The sequence below is a fragment of the Odocoileus virginianus genome, chromosome 20 (genome assembly GCF_023699985.2).
Source record: "Odocoileus virginianus isolate 20LAN1187 ecotype Illinois chromosome 20, Ovbor_1.2, whole genome shotgun sequence".
Lineage (NCBI taxonomy): Eukaryota > Metazoa > Chordata > Mammalia > Artiodactyla > Cervidae > Odocoileus > Odocoileus virginianus.
In genome coordinates, this window is record NC_069693.1 from 1543088 (window position 1) to 1567708 (window position 24621).

Genomic DNA, 24621 nt, shown 5'->3' on the forward strand with positions numbered 1-24621 from the left:
CGTTTGGACGAGCGGTTGAACCCAGACCCATGGCTGGGAACATACCAAGTGCTAATCACTGAACCACCAGGGAGTTCCCTAAAATAACACTTAAGGCTGCATGGCTTTCAACAGAAATAGGATAGTTTATTTGCTTCCAGTTTCCGCTGGATGTCGGCTTGAGTTGGCTTTAAGGAGTTTTATGTATGTATGCTAAGTCGCTTCAGTCCTGTCCAATTCTTTGTGACACTGTGGACTGTAGCCCTCCAGGTCTCCTCTGTCCACGGGATTCTCCAGACAAGAATACTGGAGTGGGGAGCCATTCCCTTCTCTAGGGTGTCTTCCGGACCCAGGGATCGAACCTGAGTCTCCTACAGCTTCTGCATTTTTAAACCACTGAGCCACTGGGGAAGTAACCCGAGACCCTGTGGAAACACTTCAGTGATCAGAAGTATTCAGGACAAATTCTCTTAAGCCCTTCCTCCCTCAGTGGATCCTCCGCCCACCTAAAAAGGATGAAACACCTCCCCCGCAACAGGTAGGATTTCGGCGATCCTCCCCCAGCGGTTTCGCTTTTCTTCCCAGTCTTCCTGTGTGTGTTGGGGTGTGTGGGGGGCGGGGGGGGGGGGTCCCTTGCTTGAGACCTTGGCACTACATTACCCAGAAGACTTTGCGCTAAGGCTACGGTCGTCCAGTGAACGTGCAGAAGCGGGGCGTTCCCTGGAGACCGAACATCCGCCAGTGGGACTTCTGGTGTATTCCCGGCGGACATTTTGATTGCTGGAGAGTCTGTGACCGGTCAGAAGTCCTGGTGTCCGGTGTTGGGAGCGAGGTGAAGGGCCAAGGAGGAAGAGGAGGCTCTGTGCTCACTGGACAGTAGCGCGTCTTAGGGTCTGGCACACCGCCGGCTTCCGGAGTAACCCGGCAGAATCCAAATGAGTCCTTGGAGTGTATCTTCTGCTACGCTGAGGGAACCAGCTGAGGTAAAGGCCGCGTGCTCCGGCTCCTTCCCTGGCAGATTCCCCATCCGAATATGAACTCCCCGAGTGAGAGGCTGCTGGTCCAGGGCAGTGAGACCTTCAGGAGTGGTGTCCCTGTTTCTGATGACCAGTGTTATGAGGTGTGAATGAGACTTGGAGATGCAGCTGAAGCGGGAACATTGGGGAACCTGGAGTCCATCCTGTTTCTGTGGGGGACAAGGTTCGAGCCCAGGCGGCACCTGGATTGGTAGATGAGGGTTGGTACCTTTTTTCTTAGGGCCCTGGCCGTGGTGGAGAGTTTTGAGCACCGGAAGGACAGGGTCTGGGTCAGGCTTTTAAACATTCTCCGAAACCCGTTGACTGGAAGAGCAGAGTGTAGGGGGAGATAAGGACTTTGACGCGGAGCGAAGTCGTGGGTTTTCCTTGGGCACAGCTGTGAAAAGGGGTATCACTGGGGACAGTGTCACAGAGGAGAAGTTAGCCAGTCACCTGGCTCTGGTACGGCCAGAGGGCCAGGGAACACCTGAACCGCTGAAACACCTCCAGGGTCACTTTCCTCCTTGGCGGGCCAGTTTCGCAGATTGCTAGCCTGCAGAAGCACTTTTGGTAAATGGAGCTTTTCCCAGCCCCTCACTTATTCTAAACCACCCCCCGCCCGCCCCAAACCCCACATTCTCTGCATTTGAAGTGCATTTAAGGGGCTCTTCACCTGCTATTATTCTGCCACTCTTCGGTTTGGGGACTTTGGAGAACCATATTCTCGGGGTCATGAGAGCAGACTGGGTTCTCTGGAGGCGGTGTGGAAGTTTCTCCTTCAATCGGAAGGGCTTTGAGGTGAGTCTGAGGTGGTTTAGGTCAGTGCAGGTCTCATTGTTTTCTGGCGTTGGTGAACAACAGGCAAGAGCAGGATGTCAGCTTCAAAGGACTGCCTCTGTTTTCTGAAGGTTCAGATCAAAGGAGGAAGGTTCTTGCACCCAGGTCTTTGGAGGCTGCATCTGACTGGGCAGTGGGGGAGATGTGTGGGAAGATGGATGGTGGCTTTTCAAGAATGAGACTGTTGATGGTTTTATTTGTCCCTGTTATACCAGGGTAGTGTGACCTTTGAGGATGTGGCCGTGTACTTCTCCTGGGAGGAATGGTGTCTTCTTGATGAGGTTCAGATACACCTGTACCTTGATGTCATGCTGGAGAACTTTGCACTTGTATGCATGCTGGGTAAGGCCTGCACACTCACCTCCCTCCTCTGAGCTAGGCTCTGCCTTTCTCCTTTTTCCCAGGGACAGGTCTGTCCTTGTGACAGCTGGACAGTGAACTCTGTTTTTAATTTATTTCTTTATTTGGCTTCTTCTTCCTCGGGTCTTAGTTGCAGCAGGTCGTATCTTCATTGTTGCAAGGGGGTTCTTTCCTTGAGGCGTGCCGTCTTCTCTCTAATTGTGGCGTGTACAGACTCCAGAGCTCTCTGGCTTACTTTCCCTTCACTGTGGGAGCTAGTTCCCAGACTAAGAATTCAACCCATGTCCCCTGCATTGCAAGATGGATTCTGAACTACTGGACCACCAGGGGAGTCCCCATTACTTTTTTGCTAAATTGTTTGGTTATGTGTTGAGATTATTATGGCAAGGCCAGAGTACATCCCAACACTGGTAGCTCCAAAGTTGCTGCTAAGGATTCAAGGTCAGTAGTCTTTTGTTGTTTTTAAGTTTATTGAAATGTTGTGTTCAATGCAATCTTTAATTTTGTGTTAATTTCTCCTGTACAGGAAAGTGACTCAGTTATACATACATATGTATATATTCTTTTTCTTTTTCCTTATGGTATATCACAAGATATTGACTATAGTTTCCTGTGTTATAGAGTAGGACCTTGTGCTTTATCCATCCTGTACGTACTAGTTTGCATTTGCTAATCTCAAACTCCTAATACTTCCCTCACCCACCTGCCTCCCACTTGGAAATCACAAGTCTGTTCTCTATGTCTGTAGGTCTGTTTCCTAGATGTGTTCATTTATGTCATATTTTAGATTCCACATATAAATGATACCATATGGTATTTTTGTTTTTACTTTTTGCCCATTTCACTTTTAGAATGATAATGCCTAGATCCATGCATGATGCTGCAAATGGCATTATTTAATTCATTTTTTATGGCTCAGTAATATTTCATTGTGTACATGTACCACATTTTTATCCATTTATCTTAGGTTATTTCCATGTCTTACCTTAGGTTATTTCCATGTCTTAGGATATTTAGGTTGTTTCTATGTCTTGGCTAATGTGAATAGGGCTGCTGTGGACATTTGGGTGAATGTATCTTTTCAAATTACAGTTTTTCTGGGTATATTACCAGAAGTGGAATTGCTGGGTCATATGACAACTAGTTTGTTTTTTGAGGAACCTCCATACATTTTTCCATAATAGCTGCATTAATTTACATTCCTACAAACAGTGTAAGAGACTTCCCTTTTCTCCACACCATCATCAACATTTGTTAATTGTAGACTTTTTAATTTTGGCCATTCTGACAGTTTTCCGGTAGTACCTAATTGTAGTTTTGATTTGCATTTCACTGATAATTAGCAATGATCGAGCATCATTTCATGTGTGTATTGGCCATCTGTGTGTATTCTTTTGACAAAATTCTGTTTAGGTCTTCTGCCCTTTTTCCTAGTGCATTGGTTGTTTTCTTGTTATTGAGTTATATTGCTGTTTATATATTTTGGAAATTAAGCCCTTATCAATTGCATCATTTTCTTCCAGTTAGTATGTTCTCTTCATTTTGTTTTCAGTTTCCTTTGTTGTGCAAATAAATGCTTGTAAGTTTGATTAGGTCCCATTTGTTTATTTTTGCCTTTATTTCTGTTTCCTTGGGAGACTGTCAGGGTTAGTAGTTTATGCTGTCCAACTATGTCTGTAGGTCTGTCTGTCTCCTTGTTTGCCCTCTCTTTGTCCGGGTATCTGTTTAAATGCATGGTGTGCATGTTTTGCTCCATTCCTGTACCTGACATGTTTTTGTTGCTGACTGTATAACAGACTGTTGTCACTGACGTGGTCAGTACTGAAACAGACCTTGAGACGTTTATGCAAAACTTTTTCAAAGTTCTGATTTCTCTATATCTGCACTGGCATTTGCTCTTTTGTGTAACTTTTTGATTTTTTTTCCCCTAACAGTGTGTTTACTGGCCATTTGTTTATCTTTAGAAAAATATTGATTCAACTCCTTTTTCCATTTCTTAATCAGGTTTTTTTTGGTTGTTGTAGACTATTATTCTACAACATGTGTTCTACAACATGTATTCTTTTTGGTATACATGTTTTTGAAATGTTTTCTCCCGATTTTTTCTGCGATGTTTATAGTGTCTGTTAATGTACAAATTTTTCAGTTTTTTTGTTTTTGCTCCAGCTTTCTTGAGGTACAGTTGCCACATTATGTAATATAAGTTGGGCTTTCCTGGTGGCTCAGTGGTAAAATGGAGAAGGAAATGGCAACCCACTCCAGTATTCTTGCCTGGAGAATCCCATGAACAAAGGAGCCTGGTGGGCTCCAGTCCATGGGGTCACAAAGAGTCGGACACGACTGAGTGTCTAGTGTTCTTTCCTGGAGAATTTCATGGACAGAGGAGCCTGGCTGGCTACAGTCCATGGGGTCACACAGAGTCAGACATGACTGAAGCAACTTGGCACACAGGCACATGATACAAGTTAACATATAAAATGGAAATTGTTCATTGCTTTGAAGCCCAGTTTGACTGTTTTTTCTTCTGTTGATTTTGCCTTTATTGTCATAGGCAAGGAATCATGGCTGAATCCAACATTTTGAAAAGTTTTCCCTTTTTTTCCCCCACCTCAAAATTTTGTAATTTTAGCAACCCCAAGAACTGTCACCTGCCAGGCTCCTCTGTCCATGGAATTCTCCAGACCAGACTGGAGTGTGTAGCCAGCTGTTCCCTTCTCTAGGGGATCTTCCCAACCCAGGTCTTACTGACTGAGCCACCAGGGAAGCCCAAGAATACTGGAGTGGGTAGTCTATCCCTTCTCCAGGGGATCCTCCTGACCCAGGAGTCGAACCAGGGTCTCCTACATTATGGGCAGATTCTTTACCAACTGAGCTACCAGACACTAACTTCATTCTTGTACATGTGGGTATCCAGTTTTAACAACTCTTATTTGTTGAAAAGAAAGTGAAAGTGAAGTTGCTCAGTTGTATCCGACTCTTTGCGACCCCATGGACTATATAGCCTACCAGGCTTCTCCGTCCATCGGATTTTCCAGGCTAGAATGCTGGAGTGGGTTGCCATTTCCTTCTCCAGGAGATCTTCCCTACCCAGGGATTGAACCCGGGTCTCCTGCATTGTAGGCAGATGCTATACTGCCTGAGCCACCAGAGAAGTACCTAACAACCTATTTGTTGAAAAGGCTCTCCTCATTGAATGGTATTGGTCTTGTCAGTAATTATTGGATCACACGTCATGAGAGTTGATATATAGAACCTCAAGTCTCTGTTCTGTTTCACTGGAGTATATATCTGTCTTTATGTTATTAATGTGCTGTAGTTATCATAATAATGTGTGAAATATGTCTTACATACCATTCCTTAATCCCACTTGGTCATGATGTGTAATTCTTTTTATGTAGTTTTTGAGTCAATTCAGTGATAACTTTGTATTTTTGCATCTGTGTTCATGAGAGATATTGGTGTATATATACTTGATTCTTTTTTTTTCCCCTGAAACCTATACTTTATTCTTCGTGTCTTTGGTTTAGTGTTAATGTTAGCCTCACAGAATTAGTTAGAATCAGTCCTTTTGTTCTGTCTTCTGAAAGTCATTGTAGAGAATTGTGTATCTTCCTGAAGTGTTTGTCATATTTCACCAGTTAACCAATCTGGGCCAGTTGCATTCTGTTTTGGAAGGTTATTCCTTATTGATTCAGCTACTTTAACAGATGTATACCTATTTAGAGCGTATATACTTCTGTTGGTTTTGGTAGACTGTATTTTTCAAGAAACTGTCCATTTCATTTAAGTTATCACATTTATGATCGTGGAGATTCCCATTTATTTCATTATTATCCTTTAATGTCCATTTTAAGGAACCAGCTTTGACTTTGTTGGTTTTTCTTTGTTGATTTTTTAAGTTATTTCTTTTCTTCTTCCTTTGGATTTAATTTTCTCCTTTTCTAGTTTCCTAAGATGATTGCTGTTAGACCTTTCTTCTTTTCTAATACATGCATTCAATGCTATATATTGCCCTAAAACACTGCCTTCACTGCATACACATATTTCAAGAAGTGTTGTGTTTATTTTAAAATACTTAAAAATTAATCTTGATATTTCTTCTTTGACCCATGTTTTATTTGGATTAATTTCTCAGTATTGTGTGATTTTCCAGCTATCTTTTTGTTATAGTTTCTAGTATAATTTCACCATGCTCTGAGAATAGACATTGTATGAATTCTGTTGTTTGAAATTTGCTAGGCTGTGTTTTCTGGCCCATGACGTGCTCTGTCTTGTGACTGTTTCATGTCAGATTAAGACTATTCTGCTGTTTGATGGAGTAGACTAGTAGTCTATAGAAGTCCATATATCCTGTCAATTGATGATTTGGGGAAGTTGACCCCTTTGTCACTGTGTCATTTTCTTTACTCATGATAGCCTTGCTTCAGTGAAATCTGGTTGGCTATTTGTTTATTTTGCTGGGTCTTTATTGATGTGTATACTTCTCTTTAGTTGCGGCAAGTGGAGTTACTCTCTAGTTGAGGTGCTTGGGCTTCTCACTGTGGTGGCATCTCTTGTTGAGGAGCGCAGGCTTTAGAACATTTGGGCTTCAGTAGTTGCAGCTCCTGGGCTCTAGAGCACAGGCTCCCTAGTTGTGACTCACAGGCTTAGTTGCCTCACCCCATGTGGCAACTTCCCAGACCAAGGATTGAACCCAAGTCTTCTGCATTGGCAGGCTGAAGCTTTATCCCTGAGCCACCGGGGAAGCCCTGCCCTTGTTCTTTGTTCATTTGTTAGTCTACCACTCTTTCTTTCCGTGGTGTTAATTGAGCATTTTGTATGATTTTATTTTGTCACCTTTATTAGCTTATCAGCCCTATTTGCTTCTTTTTTAAAATTTAGTTATGCTAAAATTTGCATTATGTGTTTAGAAAGAATTTAAGACTCCTCCCATATAATGCTGTATGGCTTTGTGGGTAGTTTATATGTATATCCCGCCCCCACCCCCCGCACCCTGCTCTGTCAGTCTTGCGGGATCTTAGTTCCCTGACCAGGCGTTGAACCTGGGTCCCTGGCAGTGAGAGTGTGGGGTCCTAGCCCCTGAAACACCAGGGAATTCCTACCTCATAATTTAAAAATATCCTTACTGAGGTTCTGTGGTTGCCTAGTGGATAGGACTCTGGGCTTTCACTGCTATGGACCAGTTCAAATAAGCTAGTATCTGTTAGAGCTGAGAAGACATTTTTCCAAATAAGACATGCAAATGGGAACCTTGTATGTAAAAAAAGCTCAATGCCACTAATGGCCAGGAAAATGCAAAACTAAAATGGCATTGAGATACCTCACACCTGTTATATTGTCTATTAGGAAAAGAAAAGAAATAATGCTGAGGAAGATGTGAAGTAAGGGGACATCTTGTGCACACTTGGGGTGAATGTACATTGTTGCAGGCACTGTAGAACAGAGCATGGAGAATTCCTACAATATTAAATAAGAAACTACAGTATGATCCAGCAATTCCAACTCTGCGTATTTATCCAGAGGGAGTGAAATCATCCTATCAAAAAGATACCTGTACCCCATGTTTATTGTGGCATTATTTTACCCTATCCAAGAGATGGAAACGAAGGCAGTATTGCCATTTGCAACCGCATGGGAGGACCTTGAGGGCATTATGCTGAGTGAAATAAGTCAGAGAAAGACAGATACAGTTCTTCCTGTTTCCTCAGATCTTTGGTCCCAGCATATGTGCTAATACTCATATCTGTGGATTCTGAAACCACTGATTCTGAAATTTTCACACTTGTAGATTCATCTAACTACAGATCATGTAATGCCGTGTAAATTTATTGAAAAACAGCCATGTACGAGAGCCATGTACCCAATCTTTTGTAATCCATGTTGTTCTGTGTTTATTTGTTATATGTGATTATACATATACAATGAATCTTTAAAATAACACCGCCACCAAACTCTGATATAGACAAAGGATTAGTGATTGCCAGAGTGAGGGAAGTAGGGTAGGTGAAATGTCTGAAGGGTGTTGGAAGTTACAGGCTTCTAGTTTTAAGGTGAATAGGTCCTGAGGATATAATGTACAGCATAGTGGTTGTAGTTAACTAGATTGCAGTTAGGACTTGTATCAGTTAGGACTTATATCATTTGTAACCCATGTTGTTATTCAACTGGGAATGGGAGTCCTTTGGGCTTCACAAGTTGGACATGACTCTGGTCTCAGCAAAAGAGCTTGGAGATTCTCTGACCAAGATGAATGGCAAGGGGGGAAGGGCTTGATATCAGGTCTGTATTCAAGTCATACCAGGAAGATATGACTTCCATCCTTTGACTAGCGTTGTAGTGCTATAGCAAGTGGCTACAAATGACTTCTCTCGTCTTTTTCTATTCCTGACATTCTGCAAGCTTGTCATTTCTGCTACTTCCCAATTTTTAGTCTGACTGTAGCCTGGGTTTCATTGCTTCTCTCCTCTATAAACCACTTATCTCATGTGGGCTTCACACTTGTTTTCCTTGTGGTACTTATTGACAGAATTTTTTATGTCCTTAAACTTGCATGCATGCTTTACTATTTCTTGAACACCAGCCACTTGTTGCAGCCAGATATTCTGGGGCACTCATGTTCAGTATACTTCTGCACAATGTCCCCAGCCACCGGCAGATATGGTCTTGGTAAAAGCCATTAACAGAGGAGTGAATTGTAAAGCACGCCTTTCACCTTGGGTCAAATCCAGTCCTTAGGTCCTGTGCTTGATGAGAAGAGCTGCGTTCTCAATTTGACTTCAACTTCATGTCCTGAACATGATTGTATGGACTACTTCTTTCATGTGGCAGATGTACAATTGTGGTGGTGTCATTCCCTTCAAGAAAGTTAACCAAAACTTCACCATCACTTGTTTGTTTTCAGGTTCTTGGCGTGGAGCCCAGGATGAAGAGACACCTTCTGAACAGAGTGAATCTGCAGAAGGAGTCTCACAGATTAGGACTCCAAGGGCCATTTTGTCCCCTGAAAAGGCCCAGCCCTGTAAGATATGTGTCCCAGTCTTGAGAGACATTTTGCATTTGGCTGCAGAGGAAGGAACAAATAGGACACAGAAAGCATACTCATGTAGGGCATGTGGGAAAGAATTCTATTTTACTGCAAACATTCAACAGCACCAGAAGCAATACATTAGAGAGAAACCCTTTCAGTGTGATATGGTGAGATCCTCATTTTTGAAAAGCTGCACAATCCATGCAACAGGGAATCTCTCTACCAACATGGAGATTGGGAATGACTTCAAGGCCAACATGGTAGTTCAGCCACAGGCCACTAATACCAGGAAGAAACTGAACAACAGTAAGGAGTGTGAAGCTATTTTTCACAGTGACAGAAGCCATCAGAACTGGGGAGAAGGCAAGATGGCCTCCAGCCACACAGACATACTTGTTCAGAATGAGAGAATTCTTACTACTGAAGGGTCTTGTGAGTCTAACAAAGTTAGGAATGCTGGCACCCAAAGAAATAGTGTTACTCAGCACCAGAAAGTTCGCACTGGAGAAAGGTCTTTTGAATGCAGCCATTGTGGAAAATGTTTTACCCACAAGTCCGGTTTCCTTGCACATCAGAGATTTAACTGTGGAGGAAGTTTTATGATTGTAGTGAGTATGGGAAATCCTTTAGCCGAAGGAAATATCTCCTTGCCCATAGAAAAATCCACACTGGAGAAAAGCCTTTTGAGTGCAAGAAATGTGATAAATCTTTTACCCGAAAAGGCAACTTAATTGAACATCAGAGAGTTCACACTGGAGAAAAGCCTTATCAGTGCAACCAATGTGGAAAGTTTCTTGTCAGCAAATCTAGTTTGTCTGTACATCAGAGAGTTCATAGTGGGGAAAGGCCTTATAAATGCAGTGAATGTGGGAAATCTTTTCTTACTAGGTCTGCCCTCTATTCTCATCTGAAAGTTCACACTGGAGAAAGGCCTTTTGAGTGCACCGAATGTGGGAAGTCTTTTACTAGTAAGTGGATCCTTTGTAACCATCAGAGAGTACACAGTGGAGAAAGACCTTTCGAGTGCAGTGAATGTGGGAAGTTCTTCAGCCGAAACGAACAACTCAGTGCCCATATGAATGTTCACAGTGGAGAAAAACCATATGACTGTAGTAAATGTGGGAAATCTTTTCCTGCTAGATCAAGCCTTCGTCATCATCAGAGAGGTCACACTGTTGAAAGGACTTTTGAGTGAAGTAAATCTGGGTAATCCTTTAGCCGGAGACAGCTTCTGCATATCCACGTGAAAATCCTCACTGAAGAAAAGCCTTTGAGTGAAGGAATGTAATAGATCTTTCACCGACAAATTCCACTTGTTTAAACATCTAAAAGTTTCATACTGTAAGGGGCCTCGTGAGTATATCAAATATATATGGTACTGACGTTGGCGGAGTTTGAGGTGGTAACAGGGTGGGAAGTACTTGTGCAGTCACTGTGCAGCAAATGGCCCCTTTGTAGGGAGGAAACTGAGCATAGAGATTATATGTCATCTATTTGTGATCTCCCGGCAATGGACATGGATATGGATTCAGTGCCAGGCTACCTTGTTCAGGACATGAGCCATCTGTTCACCTCAGTCCTCTTCCACCCACCCCGTCAATTTTGAGGACTGAAAGAACTCAAAATTATCCATCCTCATACTTCTGCCCTGCTCCATCCCCACCAGAATATCTCTGCTCATACCCCAGTCCCTTTCTGATGAACAGTAGTTTCTATTCTGTGGCATTCAACATTATTGCCATTTGAGGTGTCTAACTTGGAGAGGTGGAGGGACTTCCATAATAGCTCACTACTGCCAGGCCATTCATACGTGTGATTCTTCTACACTGCACATGTCCACTGGCTTCTCTTCTGTCCCTAGCAGCAGGGACTGTCCACACCTGGCAGGGCTCTGAGCTCTTCCTCTCCCAGTGTACATCTCCTTCCTGCAAACGTCCTCCTGAGATAAATTCTTCTCAGGGACAGCAGCGTGAAACCAGCCAGCCTGGAAAGGATCATTGTCCTTGTTTCCCCATCACGCGGTTTACCCGCTTACCTTTCTGGACAGTGTGAGGGACACTGAATGACTAAGAATGTCTTCTGTGGGCCTCACAAGGCCTGATCCCCAAGGCTCCTCTTCCTAACCCCTTTACCCATCATCTCACTGCTCTTCCCACCCCTCCAGAAAAATGTAACTCACTAAAATGGTGATTGTTAATTAGCAAGAACTTGCCCTCCCTCATCTTGGAACCCACACTTGACCTACCTATCTTAAAAACTAAGACTGAATGCAGGCCAAACCCTTTAATGAAGACTGTAAAACCTCATTTAGAATTATAATTTAAATCGCATTTCCTTCAGAATTATTAATGTTGAGCTTTTTTTTTTTTTTTTCTCTCCATGTGTCTATTTTGTACCTGTATCTCTTGTTTGGTTAAATTTCTGTTCTTTTGCGTATTTTATTTCGTATGATTTGGCCATTTTCTCTTTCCTTGACAAATATGGGATTGGGGAAACAAAGACATTTGTGATATTTCATTCATTCACCAATAATGTGAATGACTTCTGCATGGAATTGTAATTTAGAGTACTAAAAGAGTGTTTTTTTGTTTTCCTCACTTTTTTTTTTTACTATGCATAATGTAATGGCCCCATACATTATAAAGGGCTTAAATAAATCTGCCTTGTTAACATATGCTACCTCAATCTTAAGTCCAGACATTGAATCATATAGTAAATTAAGCCATGATTTGTAGTGTTTGCCAATTTTCCTGGTGTATATACTCTCATCATAGCAAATAGTCACACTGAGAACATAATGTCACTGAACATGGAGTTGGGAAGCATTGCCAGTAGCCCACCATTGTGTGTGTTTTTTTCTATCATACAGATACAGCCACTTAAGAATGTAGCTAATAAAGCCATAGTAGAATGATTTTTTAAAAATTTATTTTTGTCTGTGCTGTATCTTTCTTGCCCACAGGCTTTCTCTAGTTGCATTCAGTGGGAGCTACCCTTGTTGCTGTGTGCAGGCTTCTCATTGCAGTGGCTTCTGTTGTGGAGCACTGTCTCTAGAGAGTGTGGCCTTTGGTAGTTGCAGCTTGCAGGGCCTAGAACACATGGGTTTCAGTAGTTGTGGCCCATGTGCTCTAGAGGGCTGGCTCAGCAGTTTTTGTGCATGGGCTTAGTTTCCCCATGGCATGTGGGATCTTACTGGACTAGGAATTGAACTTGTGTCTCCTGCATTGGCAGGCAGATTCTTAACCACTTGACCACCAGGGAAGCCCCAGGATGATTTTTTAAAGAGATAGGTTTTGCATATTTGTTTTAAAAATCATTTAATGAATGTGGAGTTGACTTACAATAAACTGCACCTATTTTAAAATGTACATTTTAACTTTGTGATACTTGTGTATACCTCTGAAAATGGTTTCCTCCTGCCAGTTTTAATTCATTCTCAACATTATGATACAAGAGCATATTCTACTTTTGTAATGACTGTTTTCAAATGTATATATAAATGAAATAACTGTTGGATCCTACCTCTGTCTTATCTCAGTTTCTTATATTTAAATTTTGAGACACAGAATAGGCAGGCCTGCTCCTGACCCCATGATGGGTATTTGGGTAGTTGAATTTTTCATGGCCTTGTTTTCCTTCAGCCTGCCAAGATTAGATGAGACTTTACAGGAAGACTTGTCAGGCGGTCATGTGTATTTGTAGCATCTGTAGCTGTAGGTGTTTGAGTCGCCTGTGCAACATTAGTTGTTATTTGAATAAAAATTCAAAACATGCTCTTGAACATCACTTGATGAAAATCAAATCCTTTTCCAAGGACGTTTACAGCTATCAAAAAGTATTTACCCACTACTTTGAATGTTTATTTCAAACCAGTTACTGTAATAGTTGATATATTTGGGTTTAAATACATCTTGTTATTTTTGTGGATTTTTTTCCTACCCCTTGTTTTTTATCTTCTCATTAAAATGATTTTAAATTTTATTATTTCAAATTTAGTTTATTAAACTAAAAATTTTAACACATTACAGCACAATTATAAATACTTCTAGACATTACAAGGAGTATCAAGTATTAATTCATTTGTTCCATAGGAATATATGTTCTTCCAGCTATGCATAAGAATTCTTTCATTCTAAATCTCTAGGCAAATATTGTTCACACCTTACACAGTTAATGACATGTGTGTCAAGATTCAGATGTATTTCTCAAATCATCATTCCTTTCTATCACCAGTGATTCTTGAACTGGAATTATAGTCCCTTTTCCACTGTCTTTAAATAGAACCTCAGCTTTCCTTTATATGTGTTAATTTTGAATTAATTTTCTCACTTCCAATCATTTTGTTGCATCCATTCTTGAATGACAAGTTTGTTGACATGTTTGCTGTATATAGAAATTATAGTTTGTGATTTTCTTTTCTACTGTAGGCATTGTTTCATTGTGTCCCATTCTGTAGCTATATATAGGAAGGAATGGTGAGAAATAACATCATTTTGTTTACATACTTCTTGTCTCAGCATAGATTAAGAACAGAGGGGCTACCATTTAACTTGAGACCTAATGAGTGGAGGTGGTTTACAGGTGTCCCAGTAAAAAGGGCAGAAAGTGCTGAATATATAGGTAAAATAATAAATGAGTGTCTGGTGATCAAACTGAGGGATTGTAGTAGAAACTGGGTAAGTTCTCTCCAATCCAGTTTCCTCTTTTTCTGAAGAGGAAAAAAGGAAAAAGCTTCCCTTTTGCTTGAGTTAAATGGTATGAATGTGTTTTACACACACAAAAAAATGGGTCAGAACATGGTTAGGTCTGAAAATTAAACTAAAACTAAAAATTAAACTAAAATTAAACAGGAGAAAAGCATATAAATGTTACTGAATTTTTACACACACATCAGCGCCTTCACATGAGAATGAAAACCTGAAGAACTGACAAGAGTGGCAAGGTTTGTTTTATACATTTAGACCAAAAAAATTAACTTTTAAAAATGACAAAAACTAGGGGTTTTGGCTATAGGTAGTAAATTGGTGAAAAAGTAACAAGGTATGTTAATACAGTTTTCTCCACTGTGAATTCTCTGTCTCTAGTGGTTAGAATGTGCCCGCTGGTACAGAGAAGGAACTTTCACCTGGGAAATTTATCTACTTTTAGGGAAGCAAGATGTGGGGGTGATGGGAGGTAGGAATGGGGGGAAGTCAGAGTGAACTTCCCTAATTCAATGGGTTTTTTTCACCTCTTCGAGCTTGAGTTATCCAGTATGCCAAGGGGCCAATTTTTGAGGTACTGTGTCCTGAATTCAACAAGGTCAACAAGAAAAAGGGTTAGGAAAGACCCCCCACAATACACACACCTATCCAGGCAGCACAGACTGTCTCCCTGTGAGTTGATTCTTCCAGGGAAGTGGCAGTGATCCCACCAGTTACATTGTAAGGGGTTGTGACCCCCTCTACTCTCTTACAAGTGATTTTCTTTCTTTCCCCTCTATATTTTGGCCTTAAAGTGGGATCTTAGTCCCCTCACCAGGGATTGAACCTATGCCCTCTGCAGTGGAAGTGTGGGGTCTTAACCACTGGACCACCAGGGAAGTCCCCCCAAGTGATTTTCATCTGCTTTTCTGTAACTGCTGACTGTTGGTCTCCAACAGCTCTTTACCTCCTTGTTTTTCCCCACTTCTTGGGGTTTCTTTTCCAGACACCCCTGAATGGGAGAAGACCTGGACAGGGGTTCGGGATCACTTGATTCTTGTTTGGGCTTTTCAGGTAGACCAGAGCCCAGGGATGTAGGGGGAATCCCATGAAGGTTAGTCCACTGAAACTCTTCCTGCTCCCCTCTTCCACGTGGAGCTTGATGAGGACTTTTCCTCCCTGGCCCCCTTCCCCCTCAGAGGGGACGATGAGAAAGTTGAGGCGAACCAGGTGGGGTACAGAGTGGGGAATGGTGCCGCTGCAGACTCCCGGAGATACCTGGCATTGGTGGTTCCCCAGGAGGGCTATTTAGGAATGACCCCTAGACTGAGACCCCTCTCTCATCCCATAGGCAGTATCCCCCTCCCTCACTCAGGCTGTGGAGTAGTGACTGGATCCTAGACACAAAATTCAGAATGTTTGCCCTAAGCTGAGCCCTGCCTTTTCACCACTGTGGCCCTGGCTCCTGCCCAGGTGTGCACTCCCAGGTCACAGCATTGAGTACCCCCCCTCCAATCGGGTCCAGAGGCTGCACCAAGAAGAGCAAGAAAGAAAAGGAGCTTTGCCCACTTTCGAGGGGCTCAGTTCTCCCTGGGATTCCCCTGCCTCCAGAGTCCCAGTGTGGGGAGCCAGCTTCAGGGCTGTGCCCTCTGCATTGTAGCCAACACATCCTCTGGAAGGTCCCCCAGGACAGGAAGCCACCCAATCAGGTGGCCCTGATTTCATCTTCCTGGATTCCTGGGGACACCATGGTCTTGAACCATGCCCCTCTCCCACCTCTCCTCACCTTTAGGTACTTGATCTCTGTCCAGAGGCAGAGACAGCTTGCAGGAGGACAGAAAGGGGCCTCCTGACTTGCACCGAGAGTTCCCTGGGGACCTGCAGGCAGTTTCTCTGCCCTGGTGGAGGGACCCTGCAGGGACCGAGGTGCCAGTGGTGGCCCAGAGCCAGACTGTGTGGTGCATATAGGCAAGGGACAATAAAGCAGGCCCTAAAGGAAGAAGGCAGCTCGATAAATGAAGATACATAGATGTCTTATACACACACACACACACATCTGTATACCAAATATGATTTTACTTTTATGAAACAAAAACCACCTTGTATCTGAATATATATGTCTAGTTGAGGGGTGCAGCCGTGTGCAGAAAGAGTAAACCATACCATGCTGCAGGAAGCCTCCTGCTCTGTTGGTGGGAGTGTAAATTGATGTAACCATTATGAGGAACAGCATGGGGGTTCCTTACAGAACTGTGTTTACAGCTACCCTGTGATCCACTAACCCCACTCCTCAGCATGCATTACAGAGAAAACCATAATTCGAAAAGATACTTGCACCCCATTCCCTTTTGTTCATTGCAGAGCTATTTACGATAGCCAGGACGTGGAAGCAACCTAAATGCCCATCGACAGAAGAGTGGATAAAGAACATGTGGTATACATATAATGGAATATTACTCAGGCATTAAAAATAATGAAATAATGCCATTGGCAGCATTATGTGTTGTCATATTGAGTGAAGTAAGTCAGAGAAAGACAAGTATATGATACCAATTATGTGAGGCCTTGGTACAGATGAGCTTATTTACAAAGGAGAAACAGGGTGGGAAGCAGGGGAGAAATTGGGAGATTGGGATTAACATATACACAGTATTAAATGTAAAATAGATAGTTAATAACTCACTATATAACACAGGGAACTTTATTCAGTATTCTGTAGTAACCTATATGAAAATATAAAAAGAGTGGATATATGTTTAACTTATGAATCAACTATACTCCAATAAAAATTAAAAAACAAGAAAAAATATACCATGGTGCAAGCTTTGTGTTTGTCTTTTTAAGATTTATTTATTAATTTTTTTGGTTGGTCATTGTTGTTGCACGTGGGCTATCTCTAGGAGAGGAGCAGGGTCTACCCTTCATTGCAGTGTGAGGGCTTCTCATGGTGGCTCTCTTGTTGCCAAGCACAGGCTGTAGGGCTCGAGGGTTTCAGTACTTGTGGGTTGCAGTCTCTAGAGTGTGGGCATGTAGCATCTTCTCAGACCAGGGATCAAATGGGTGTTCCATGTATTGCAAGGTGGATTCTTAACCAGTGGGCCATCAGGAATGCCCCAAACTTTGTTTTTGTTCCTGAGCCTTTTCACATTCTTTTTCACAAGTTTGTATACTGAGGTACACCTTTATTAACAGTCACCATTTTCATATTTCATTCATTTGAAGTTGCAGTGTATATTGAAGAATAGGGCTTCCCTGGTGGCTCAGACTGTAAAGAATATGCCTACCAATGTAGGAGACCCGGGTTTGATCCCTGGGTTAGGAAGATGTCCTGGAGAAGGGAGTGGCAACTCACTCCGGTATTCTTTCCTGGAAAATTCCATGAGCAGAGGAGCCTGGCGGGCTACAGTCCATAGGGTTGCAAAGAGTCAGACACGACTGAAGCAACTGAGTGCACACACAGATTGAAAAACCTTACAGACCAAAGAGCCCAGAGACAACAGTGGTTTAATGGACAGGGTATCTTACCCAAAGCAAGGTCCTGAAGAAATACATCTACCATGGTCCACAGACAGCAGGCAGGATGTGGCAGCAGTCTTTTTTTTTTTCTTTTCTTTTTTTTTACTGGGGATGAGAGGGAGGTTACCTGCTTTAGGGGGGACTGATGTGAGGTTGACTCATTGGTTCTCATGGAAACCAGCAGAAGAGCGCGCCACTCCCAGCCTCTTTGACGTACTGTCAATGTTTAGAAGTTAGAAAAACAATCACTAGCTGGGGCTAGAGCAAGAAGGTAAGAGTTTTTACTATGCATTTACAACTAATGGATGTCTAATTCCATATAACACTATGGCTTCCTGGGTAGTTTGCATATTTGGCTGCGCTGGTTCATAGTTGCAGGACTTGGAATCTTCAGTCTTCACTGAAGCTTGCAGGATCTTTAGTTTGCAGCATGTCGTATCTAGTTCCCCAAGCAGGGATCGAACCCAGGCTCACTATGTTGGGAGTGTAGAATCTCAGCCAGTGGGTCGCCAGGGAAGTCCCTGAACACCTTATTTTTTTAAATAATTTTGTTTTCATTTTTATTTTTTATTTCTTGGGTACACTGGATCTTCATTGCTTTGCATGGGGTTTCCTTAGTTGCAGTGAGTGGGAGCTACTGTTCCTTGTGGTGTGTGTGCTTTTCATTGCTATGGATTATTTTGTTGCAAAGCATAGGCTCCATGCACATTGGCTCAGTAGTTGGGGCTCACAGGCTCTAGAGCTCAGGCTTGGTAGTAGTAGTAGATGGGCTTAGTTGCTCCCTGGCAACTAATCTTTTAAACACCAGCTGCCTGTTGTAGTCAGATTTCCTGGAGCCTGGGTGTATAGTATACTTCTGAACAGTCACAGGTCACCAGCAGATGTGGTCCTGGTAAAAGCTATTGATAGAGGAGTGATTTGTAGACATCCCTTTCACCTTGGGTCACATCCAGTCTTTGTGTCCTGGACATGGTGAGAGGAGCTGCTTCCTCAATTTGACTCCAGCTTCATATCCTGAACACAATTTTATGGACTGCTGCTTTCACATGTCATGTACAATTGTGTGTCATTCCCTCCAATAAAGTCAACAAGAACTTCACCATCACTTCTGTGTTTTCAGGTTTTTGGTGTGGAACCCAGGATGGAGAGACACCTTCTGAACAGAGCGAATCTGCAGGAGTGTCACAGATTAGCACTCCCAGGGCAGGTTCATCTCCTGAGAATGTCCAGCCCTGTAAGATATGTACCCCAGTTTTGAGAGACATTTCACATTTGACTGAAGAGCAAAGAAATATTAATAATAGTGGACAGAAAGCATACACATGTGGGGCATGCGGGAAACGATTCTTTTTCACTACAAACATTCAACAGTACCAGATACAGCACATTGGACAGAAATCCTTCCAGTTTGGTATGGGGAGCCCCACATTTTTGAAGAGCTGCATGATACATGCAAGAGAAAATCTCTCTCCCAACATGGAGATAGCAAACAACTTTGTGGCCAACACGGAACTTCAGCAACAGGACACTAGCACCAGGGAGAAACAAAGCAACAGTAAGGAGTGTGAAGCTGTTTTTCACAGTGGGAAAAGTCATCAGAGCTGGAAAGAAGGCAAGATAGCCTCCAGCCGCACAGACATACTTGTTGAGGATGAGGGAGTCCTCGCTAGTGAAGGGTTTTGTGAGTTCAGCAAACATAGGAAAGCCAGCACTCAAAAAATTAACCTTATTCAACACCAGAAAGTTCACACTGAGGAGAGGCCTTATGAATGCAGCCAATGTGGAAAATTTTTTAGCCACAGATTCCGTTTCCTTGCCCATCAGAGAGTCCGCTGTGTAGCAAGGCTTTATGATTGCAGTGAATGTGGGAAATCCTTTAGCCGAAGGAAGAACCTCACTGCCCATAGGAAAATCCACAGTGGTGAAAACTCTTATGAATGTAAACAGTGTAATAAATCTTTCACCCAAAAGTTCAACTTAATTGAACATCAGAGAGTTCACACTGGAGAAAAACCTTATCAATGCAGCCAATGTGGAAAATTTTTTGCCCATAAATCCAGTTGCCTTGCACATCAAAGAGTTCACACTGGAGAAAGGCCTTATGAGTGCAGTGAATGTGGGAAATCTCTTACTAATAGGTCATCCCTCTCTTATCATCTGAGACTTCACACAGGAGAAAAGCCTTATGAGTGCAATGAATGTGGGAAATGTTTTACTACTAGATCTATGCTTTGTAATCATCAGAGAGTACACAGTGGAGAAAGACCTTTTGAGTGCAGCGAATGTGGGAAATTCTTTAGTCGAAATGAGCAACTCAGTGACCATAAGAATGTTCACACTGGAGAAAAGCCTTATGAGTGCAATAAATGTGAGAAATCTTTTACTAGTAGCTCCAGTCTTCGACATCATCGGAGAGTTCACACTGGAGAAAGACCTTATGAGTGCAATAAATGTTGGAAATCTTTTACTGGTAGCTCCAGCCTTCGTTATCATCGGAGAGTTCACACTGGAGAAAGGCCTTACAAGTGCAGTGAATGTGGGAGATCTTTTGCTGCTAGGACTGGGCTCCGGTATCATGAGAGAGTTCACAGTGGAGAAAGGCCTTATGAATGCAGTGAATGTGGGAAATCTTTTACTGGTAGCTCCAGCCTTCGTCATCATGAGAGAGTTCACAGTGGAGAAAGGCCTTATGAGTGCTGTCAGTGTGGGAAATTATTTTCTGGTATTTCCAGCCTTCATTATCATTGGAGAGTTCACAGTGGAGAAAGACCTTATGAGTGCAGTGAATGTGGGAAATCTTTTATTGATAAGTCAAGCCTTCGTCGTCATCAGAGAGTTCACACTGGAGAAAGACCTCTTTGAGTACAGTGAATTTGGGGAATCATTTACTAAAATACAGCTTCTCCATATCCAAAGGAAAATTCACATTGCAGAAAAACTTTATGAGAGCTAAGATTGTGATAAGTCTTATCCAAAGGTGCCACTTGAGAAAATATCAGAGTTCACATGGGAGAAAGGGCCTTATGAATATAGCAAATGTGGACAGCAGTGATGTTGGAGTTGTTTGAAATGGTAATGGTGGGAAAAAATAATGTAGTTACCGTGCATCAAATGGATCCTCTCTTTTGTGGAAACTGAGACAAAGAATGTGTCATTTGCTTGTGATCTCCCAGCAATGAACAGGGATCTGGGATTCAGTGTCAGGTTGCCTGGTTCAGGGTTTGAAGAGTCTGGTCACTTCACTCCTTACCCCCTGCCCCGCTCTACCCTCAGGTTTGGGGACTAAAGAACACCTTGATTATCCTGATATTTCTTCCCTCCTTAATCCTCCTGCCCCGAGTCCTGCTCATTCCTCAGCCCCATACTGATGGACAGGAGTATCTTTTTCTCTGGCATCCAACATTGATGCCTTTCATGTGAATGACATTTATCTACCCAACAAAACTAATGCTGGGATTCTATTATTATTATTTGCCACTTGTGAAAGAAGGGGTGTCCAGCTTAGAGAGGCAGAGAAACTTCCACAAGAGCTCACTACTGCCAGACCTTTCATGAGAGCAATTCCTCTACACTGCACATGTGAACTGGCATCTCTTCTGGCTCTCAGAGCAGGGCCTCCATATGCTGTGAACTACTCACATGAACTACCCACACCTGACATTTTTATTTCCACCAGGGCCCCCTAGTGCACATCTCCTTCCTATAAACACTCCTGTTCAGGAAGTTCTTCACTGGGAGAGCAGCACTAAGGCAGGCACTCCAGACTGGGTTGTTGGTGTCACCGCAGACTTGGCCCTGGCTTCACCACTATATGCAGTGATTGGTTTCAGATATCCTGTTCATCTTTTCATACACTCACATCAGGTGTCCGTGTTGCCCTGTTATGCAGTTGACCCACTTAACTGTTCTGGGAGTTGTGAGGGACTCTGAGAGGCTAATTGTGGCCCTCACATGGCCTGGTGCACAAGGCTCTTCTTCCTAACCCCTTCACCCCTTGCCTCACTGCTTTCTACCACCACTCCCTGAAAAATGTAAGTCACCAGCTAATGATTTTAATTAACAAGAACTTAACCACCTCTCTTTGGGACCTACACTTGAGCAACCTAGCTTAAAAGCTAAGACTGAATGCATGCAGACACTTCCAATGAAGACTGTAAAACCCACTGTGAAATCATTTTAATTGCATTTCTCTCAGGATTCTTGATTGGAGTTTTGTTTCTTTTTCATGTGTCTATTTTTTTTTAACTTGTGTATCTTGTTTGGATGAATTTCTATTTGTATATTTTGTCTTCCTTTATTTTGTTAGATTTGGGTGTTTTTTTTCTTGACAAGTAGGAGATCAGCCAAACATCAAAGGCATCTGTGAGATTCCACCCATTCACCAATGGTGACCAAAGTCAGTGACTTCTTTTCTAAATGTAATTGTAATCTGGAATACTGAAAGAATATGTTCTCAATTTTTCTCAATTTTATACTTTGCATAGTGCAATGGCCATATACATTATACATGTTTAGGATAAATCTGAATTATTAACATATGCTACCTCAGTCTTAAGTTCAGACTTTCAGTTACATAGTAGATTAGTCTCTGGTTTGTAGTGCCTGCCAATTTCTGTGGTGTAAATATTCCCACCATAGCCAAAATCAAGTTGCCAGCATAATGTCACTGGAGCTGGGAAATATTGTCAATAGCCCACCAATGTCTTTTTTATGTACCATTACAGGTATAGTAGCCACAAATAATTTTAAGAATGTAGAAAAAAAAAAAAAGAGAAAGAATGTAGTTCATAAACCATAGCAGAATGATTATAAAAAGAAAAGTTTTGTATATTTGATTTAAGAATGGCGTCATGGATGTGGAGTTGACTTACAATAAATTGCATGTATTTAAAGTGTACAACATTTTTTGTATTTGTGTAATGTATAATTCTAGATATGTCATTAAATAACTTCTCAGAATACATCTTTCATTAAAAAATTTTTTGGCTGTAGTTGGTCTTTTTTTGCTGCTCACGGGCTTCTTTCAGTTGTGGCACAGAGAGCAGACTCTAGCTGCAGTGCTGGTGCTTCTCCTTTTGGAGGCTTCTCTTGTGGAGCAAGGCTCTAGGCACCTGGGCTTCAGGAGTCGCTGCAAATAGGCTCAGTCGGTGCATCCCTCTGGCTGGATCAGAGGTTGAGGTGAATCAGTAGAGCACTGCTGGGTCAGTAGTTGAGGTGGATCAGCAGAGCACTGCTGGATCAGTAGTTGAGGTGGATCAGCAGAGCACTGCTGGGTCAGTAGTTGAGGTGGATCAGTAGTTGAGGTGGATCAGTAGTTGAGGTGGATCAGCAGAGCACTGCTGGGTCAGTAGTTGAGGTGGATCAGTAGTTGAGGTGGATCAGTAGTTGAGGTGGATCAGTAGTTGAGGTGGGTCAGCAGAGCACTGCTGGGTCAGTAGTTGAGGTGGATCAGTAGTTGAGGTGGATCAGTAGGTGAGGTGGCTCAGTAGTTGAGGTGGATCAGTAGTTGAGGTGGGTCAGTAGTTGAGGTGGATCAGTAGTTGAGGTGGGTCAGTAGTTGAGGTGGATCAGTAGTTGAGGTGGGTCAGCAGAGCACTGCTGGATCAGTAGTTGAGGTGGATCAGTAGTTGAGGTGGGTCAGTAGTTGAGGTGGATCAGTAGTTGAGGTGGGTCAGCAGAGCACTGCTGGGTCAGTAGTTGAGGTGGATCAGTAGTTGAGGTGGGTCAGCAGAGCACTGCTGGGTCAGTAGTTGAGGTGGATCAGCAGAGCACTGCTGGGTCAGTAGTTGAGGTGGATCAGTAGTTGAGGTGGATCAGTAGTTGAGGTGGGTCAGTAGTTGAGGTGGATCAGCAGAGCACTGCTGGGTCAGTAGTTGAGGTGGATCAGTAGTTGAGGTGGATCAGTAGTTGAGGTGGGTCAGTAGTTGAGGTGGGTCAGCAGAGCACTGCTGGGTCAGTAGTTGAGGTGGATCAGTAGTTGAGGTGGGTCAGCAGAGCACTGCTGGGTCAGTAGTTGAGGTGGATCAGTAGTTGAGGTGGATCAGTAGTTGAGGTGGGTCAGTAGTTGAGGTGGGTCAGCAGAGCACTGCTGGGTCAGTAGTTGAGGTGGATCAGTAGAGCACTGCTGGGTCAGTAGTTGAGGTGGATCAGTAGTTGAGGTGGGTCAGTAGTTGAGGTGGGTCAGTAGTTGAGGTGGATCAGTAGTTGAGGTGGGTCAGTAGTTGAGGTGGGTCAGTAGTTGAGGTGGGTCAGCAGAGCACTGCTGGGTCAGTAGTTGAGGTGGGTCAGTAGTTGAGGTGGGTCAGCAGAGCACTGCTGGGTCAGTAGTTGAGGTGGATCAGTAGTTGAGGTGGATCAGTAGTTGAGGTGGGTCAGTAGTTGAGGTGGATCAGCAGAGCACTGCTGGGTCAGTAGTTGAGGTGGATCAGTAGAGCACTGCTGGGTTAGTAGTTGAGGTGGATCAGTAGTTGAGATGGATCAGTAGTTGAGGTGGGTCAGTAGTTGAGGTGGGTCAGTAGTTGAGGTGGGTCAGCAGAGCACTGCTGGGTCAGTAGTTGAGGTGGATCAGTAGTTGAGGTGGGTCAGTAGTTGAGGTGGGTCAGTAGTTGAGGTGCATCAGCAGAGCACTGCTGGGTCAGTAGTTGAGGTGGATCAGTAGTTGAGGTGGATCAGTAGTTGAGGTGGGTCAGTACTTGAGGTGGGTCAGTAGTTGAGGTGGATCAGCAGAGCACTGCTGGGTCAGTAGTTGAGGTGGATCAGTAGTTGAGGTGGGTCAGTAGTTGAGGTGGGTCAGTAGTTGAGGTGGGTCAGCAGAGCACTGCTGGGTCAGTAGTTGAGGTGGATCAGTAGTTGAGGTGGATCAGTAGTTGAGGTGGCTCAGTAGTTGAGGTGGATCAGTAGTTGAGGTGGGTCAGTAGTTGAGGTGGATCAGTAGTTGAGGTGGATCAGTAGTTGAGGTGGGTCAGTAGTTGAGGTGGATCAGTAGTTGAGGTGGGTCAGCAAAGCAGTGCTGGGTCAGTAGTTGAGGTGGATCAGTAGTTGAGGTGGGTCAGTAGTTGAGGTGGATCAGTAGTTGAGGTGGGTCAGCAAAGCAGTGCTGGGTCAGTAGTTGAGGTGGATCAGTAGTTGAGGTGGATCAGTAGTTGAGGTGGATCAGTAGTTGAGGTGGGTCAGTAGTTGAGGTGGATCAGTAGTAGAGGTGGAT

General features: G+C 43.2%; 1 protein-coding gene across 1 annotated transcript; it reads left to right on the forward strand.

Annotated features, from left to right (window-relative positions):
- Nucleotides 1-635: 635 nt before the first annotated feature.
- Nucleotides 636-22422, forward strand: LOC139029632 (zinc finger protein 211-like). The gene is made up of 3 exons (XM_020894476.2): nt 636-962; nt 2048-2174; nt 18538-22422. The coding sequence occupies exons 1-3, from the start codon at nt 915-917 to the stop codon at nt 20277-20279; spliced, it is 1917 nt and encodes a 638-aa protein (XP_020750135.2). The 5' UTR covers nt 636-914; the 3' UTR covers nt 20280-22422.
- The last annotated feature ends 2199 nt before the right edge of the window (nt 22423-24621 follow it).

Excerpts from the sequence above, each read along its gene's own strand:
- LOC139029632 (XM_020894476.2), top strand. The coding sequence starts at position 915 with ATGAGTCCTTGGAGTGTATCTTCTGCTACGCTGAGGGAACCAGCTGAG. Across the intron at positions 963-2,047 it reads CGCTGAGGGAACCAGCTGAG|GGTAGTGTGACCTTTGAGGA; the intron begins GTAAAGGCCGCG and ends CTGTTATACCAG. Across the intron at positions 2,175-18,537 it reads TGCACTTGTATGCATGCTGG|GTTTTTGGTGTGGAACCCAG; the intron begins GTAAGGCCTGCA and ends CTGTGTTTTCAG.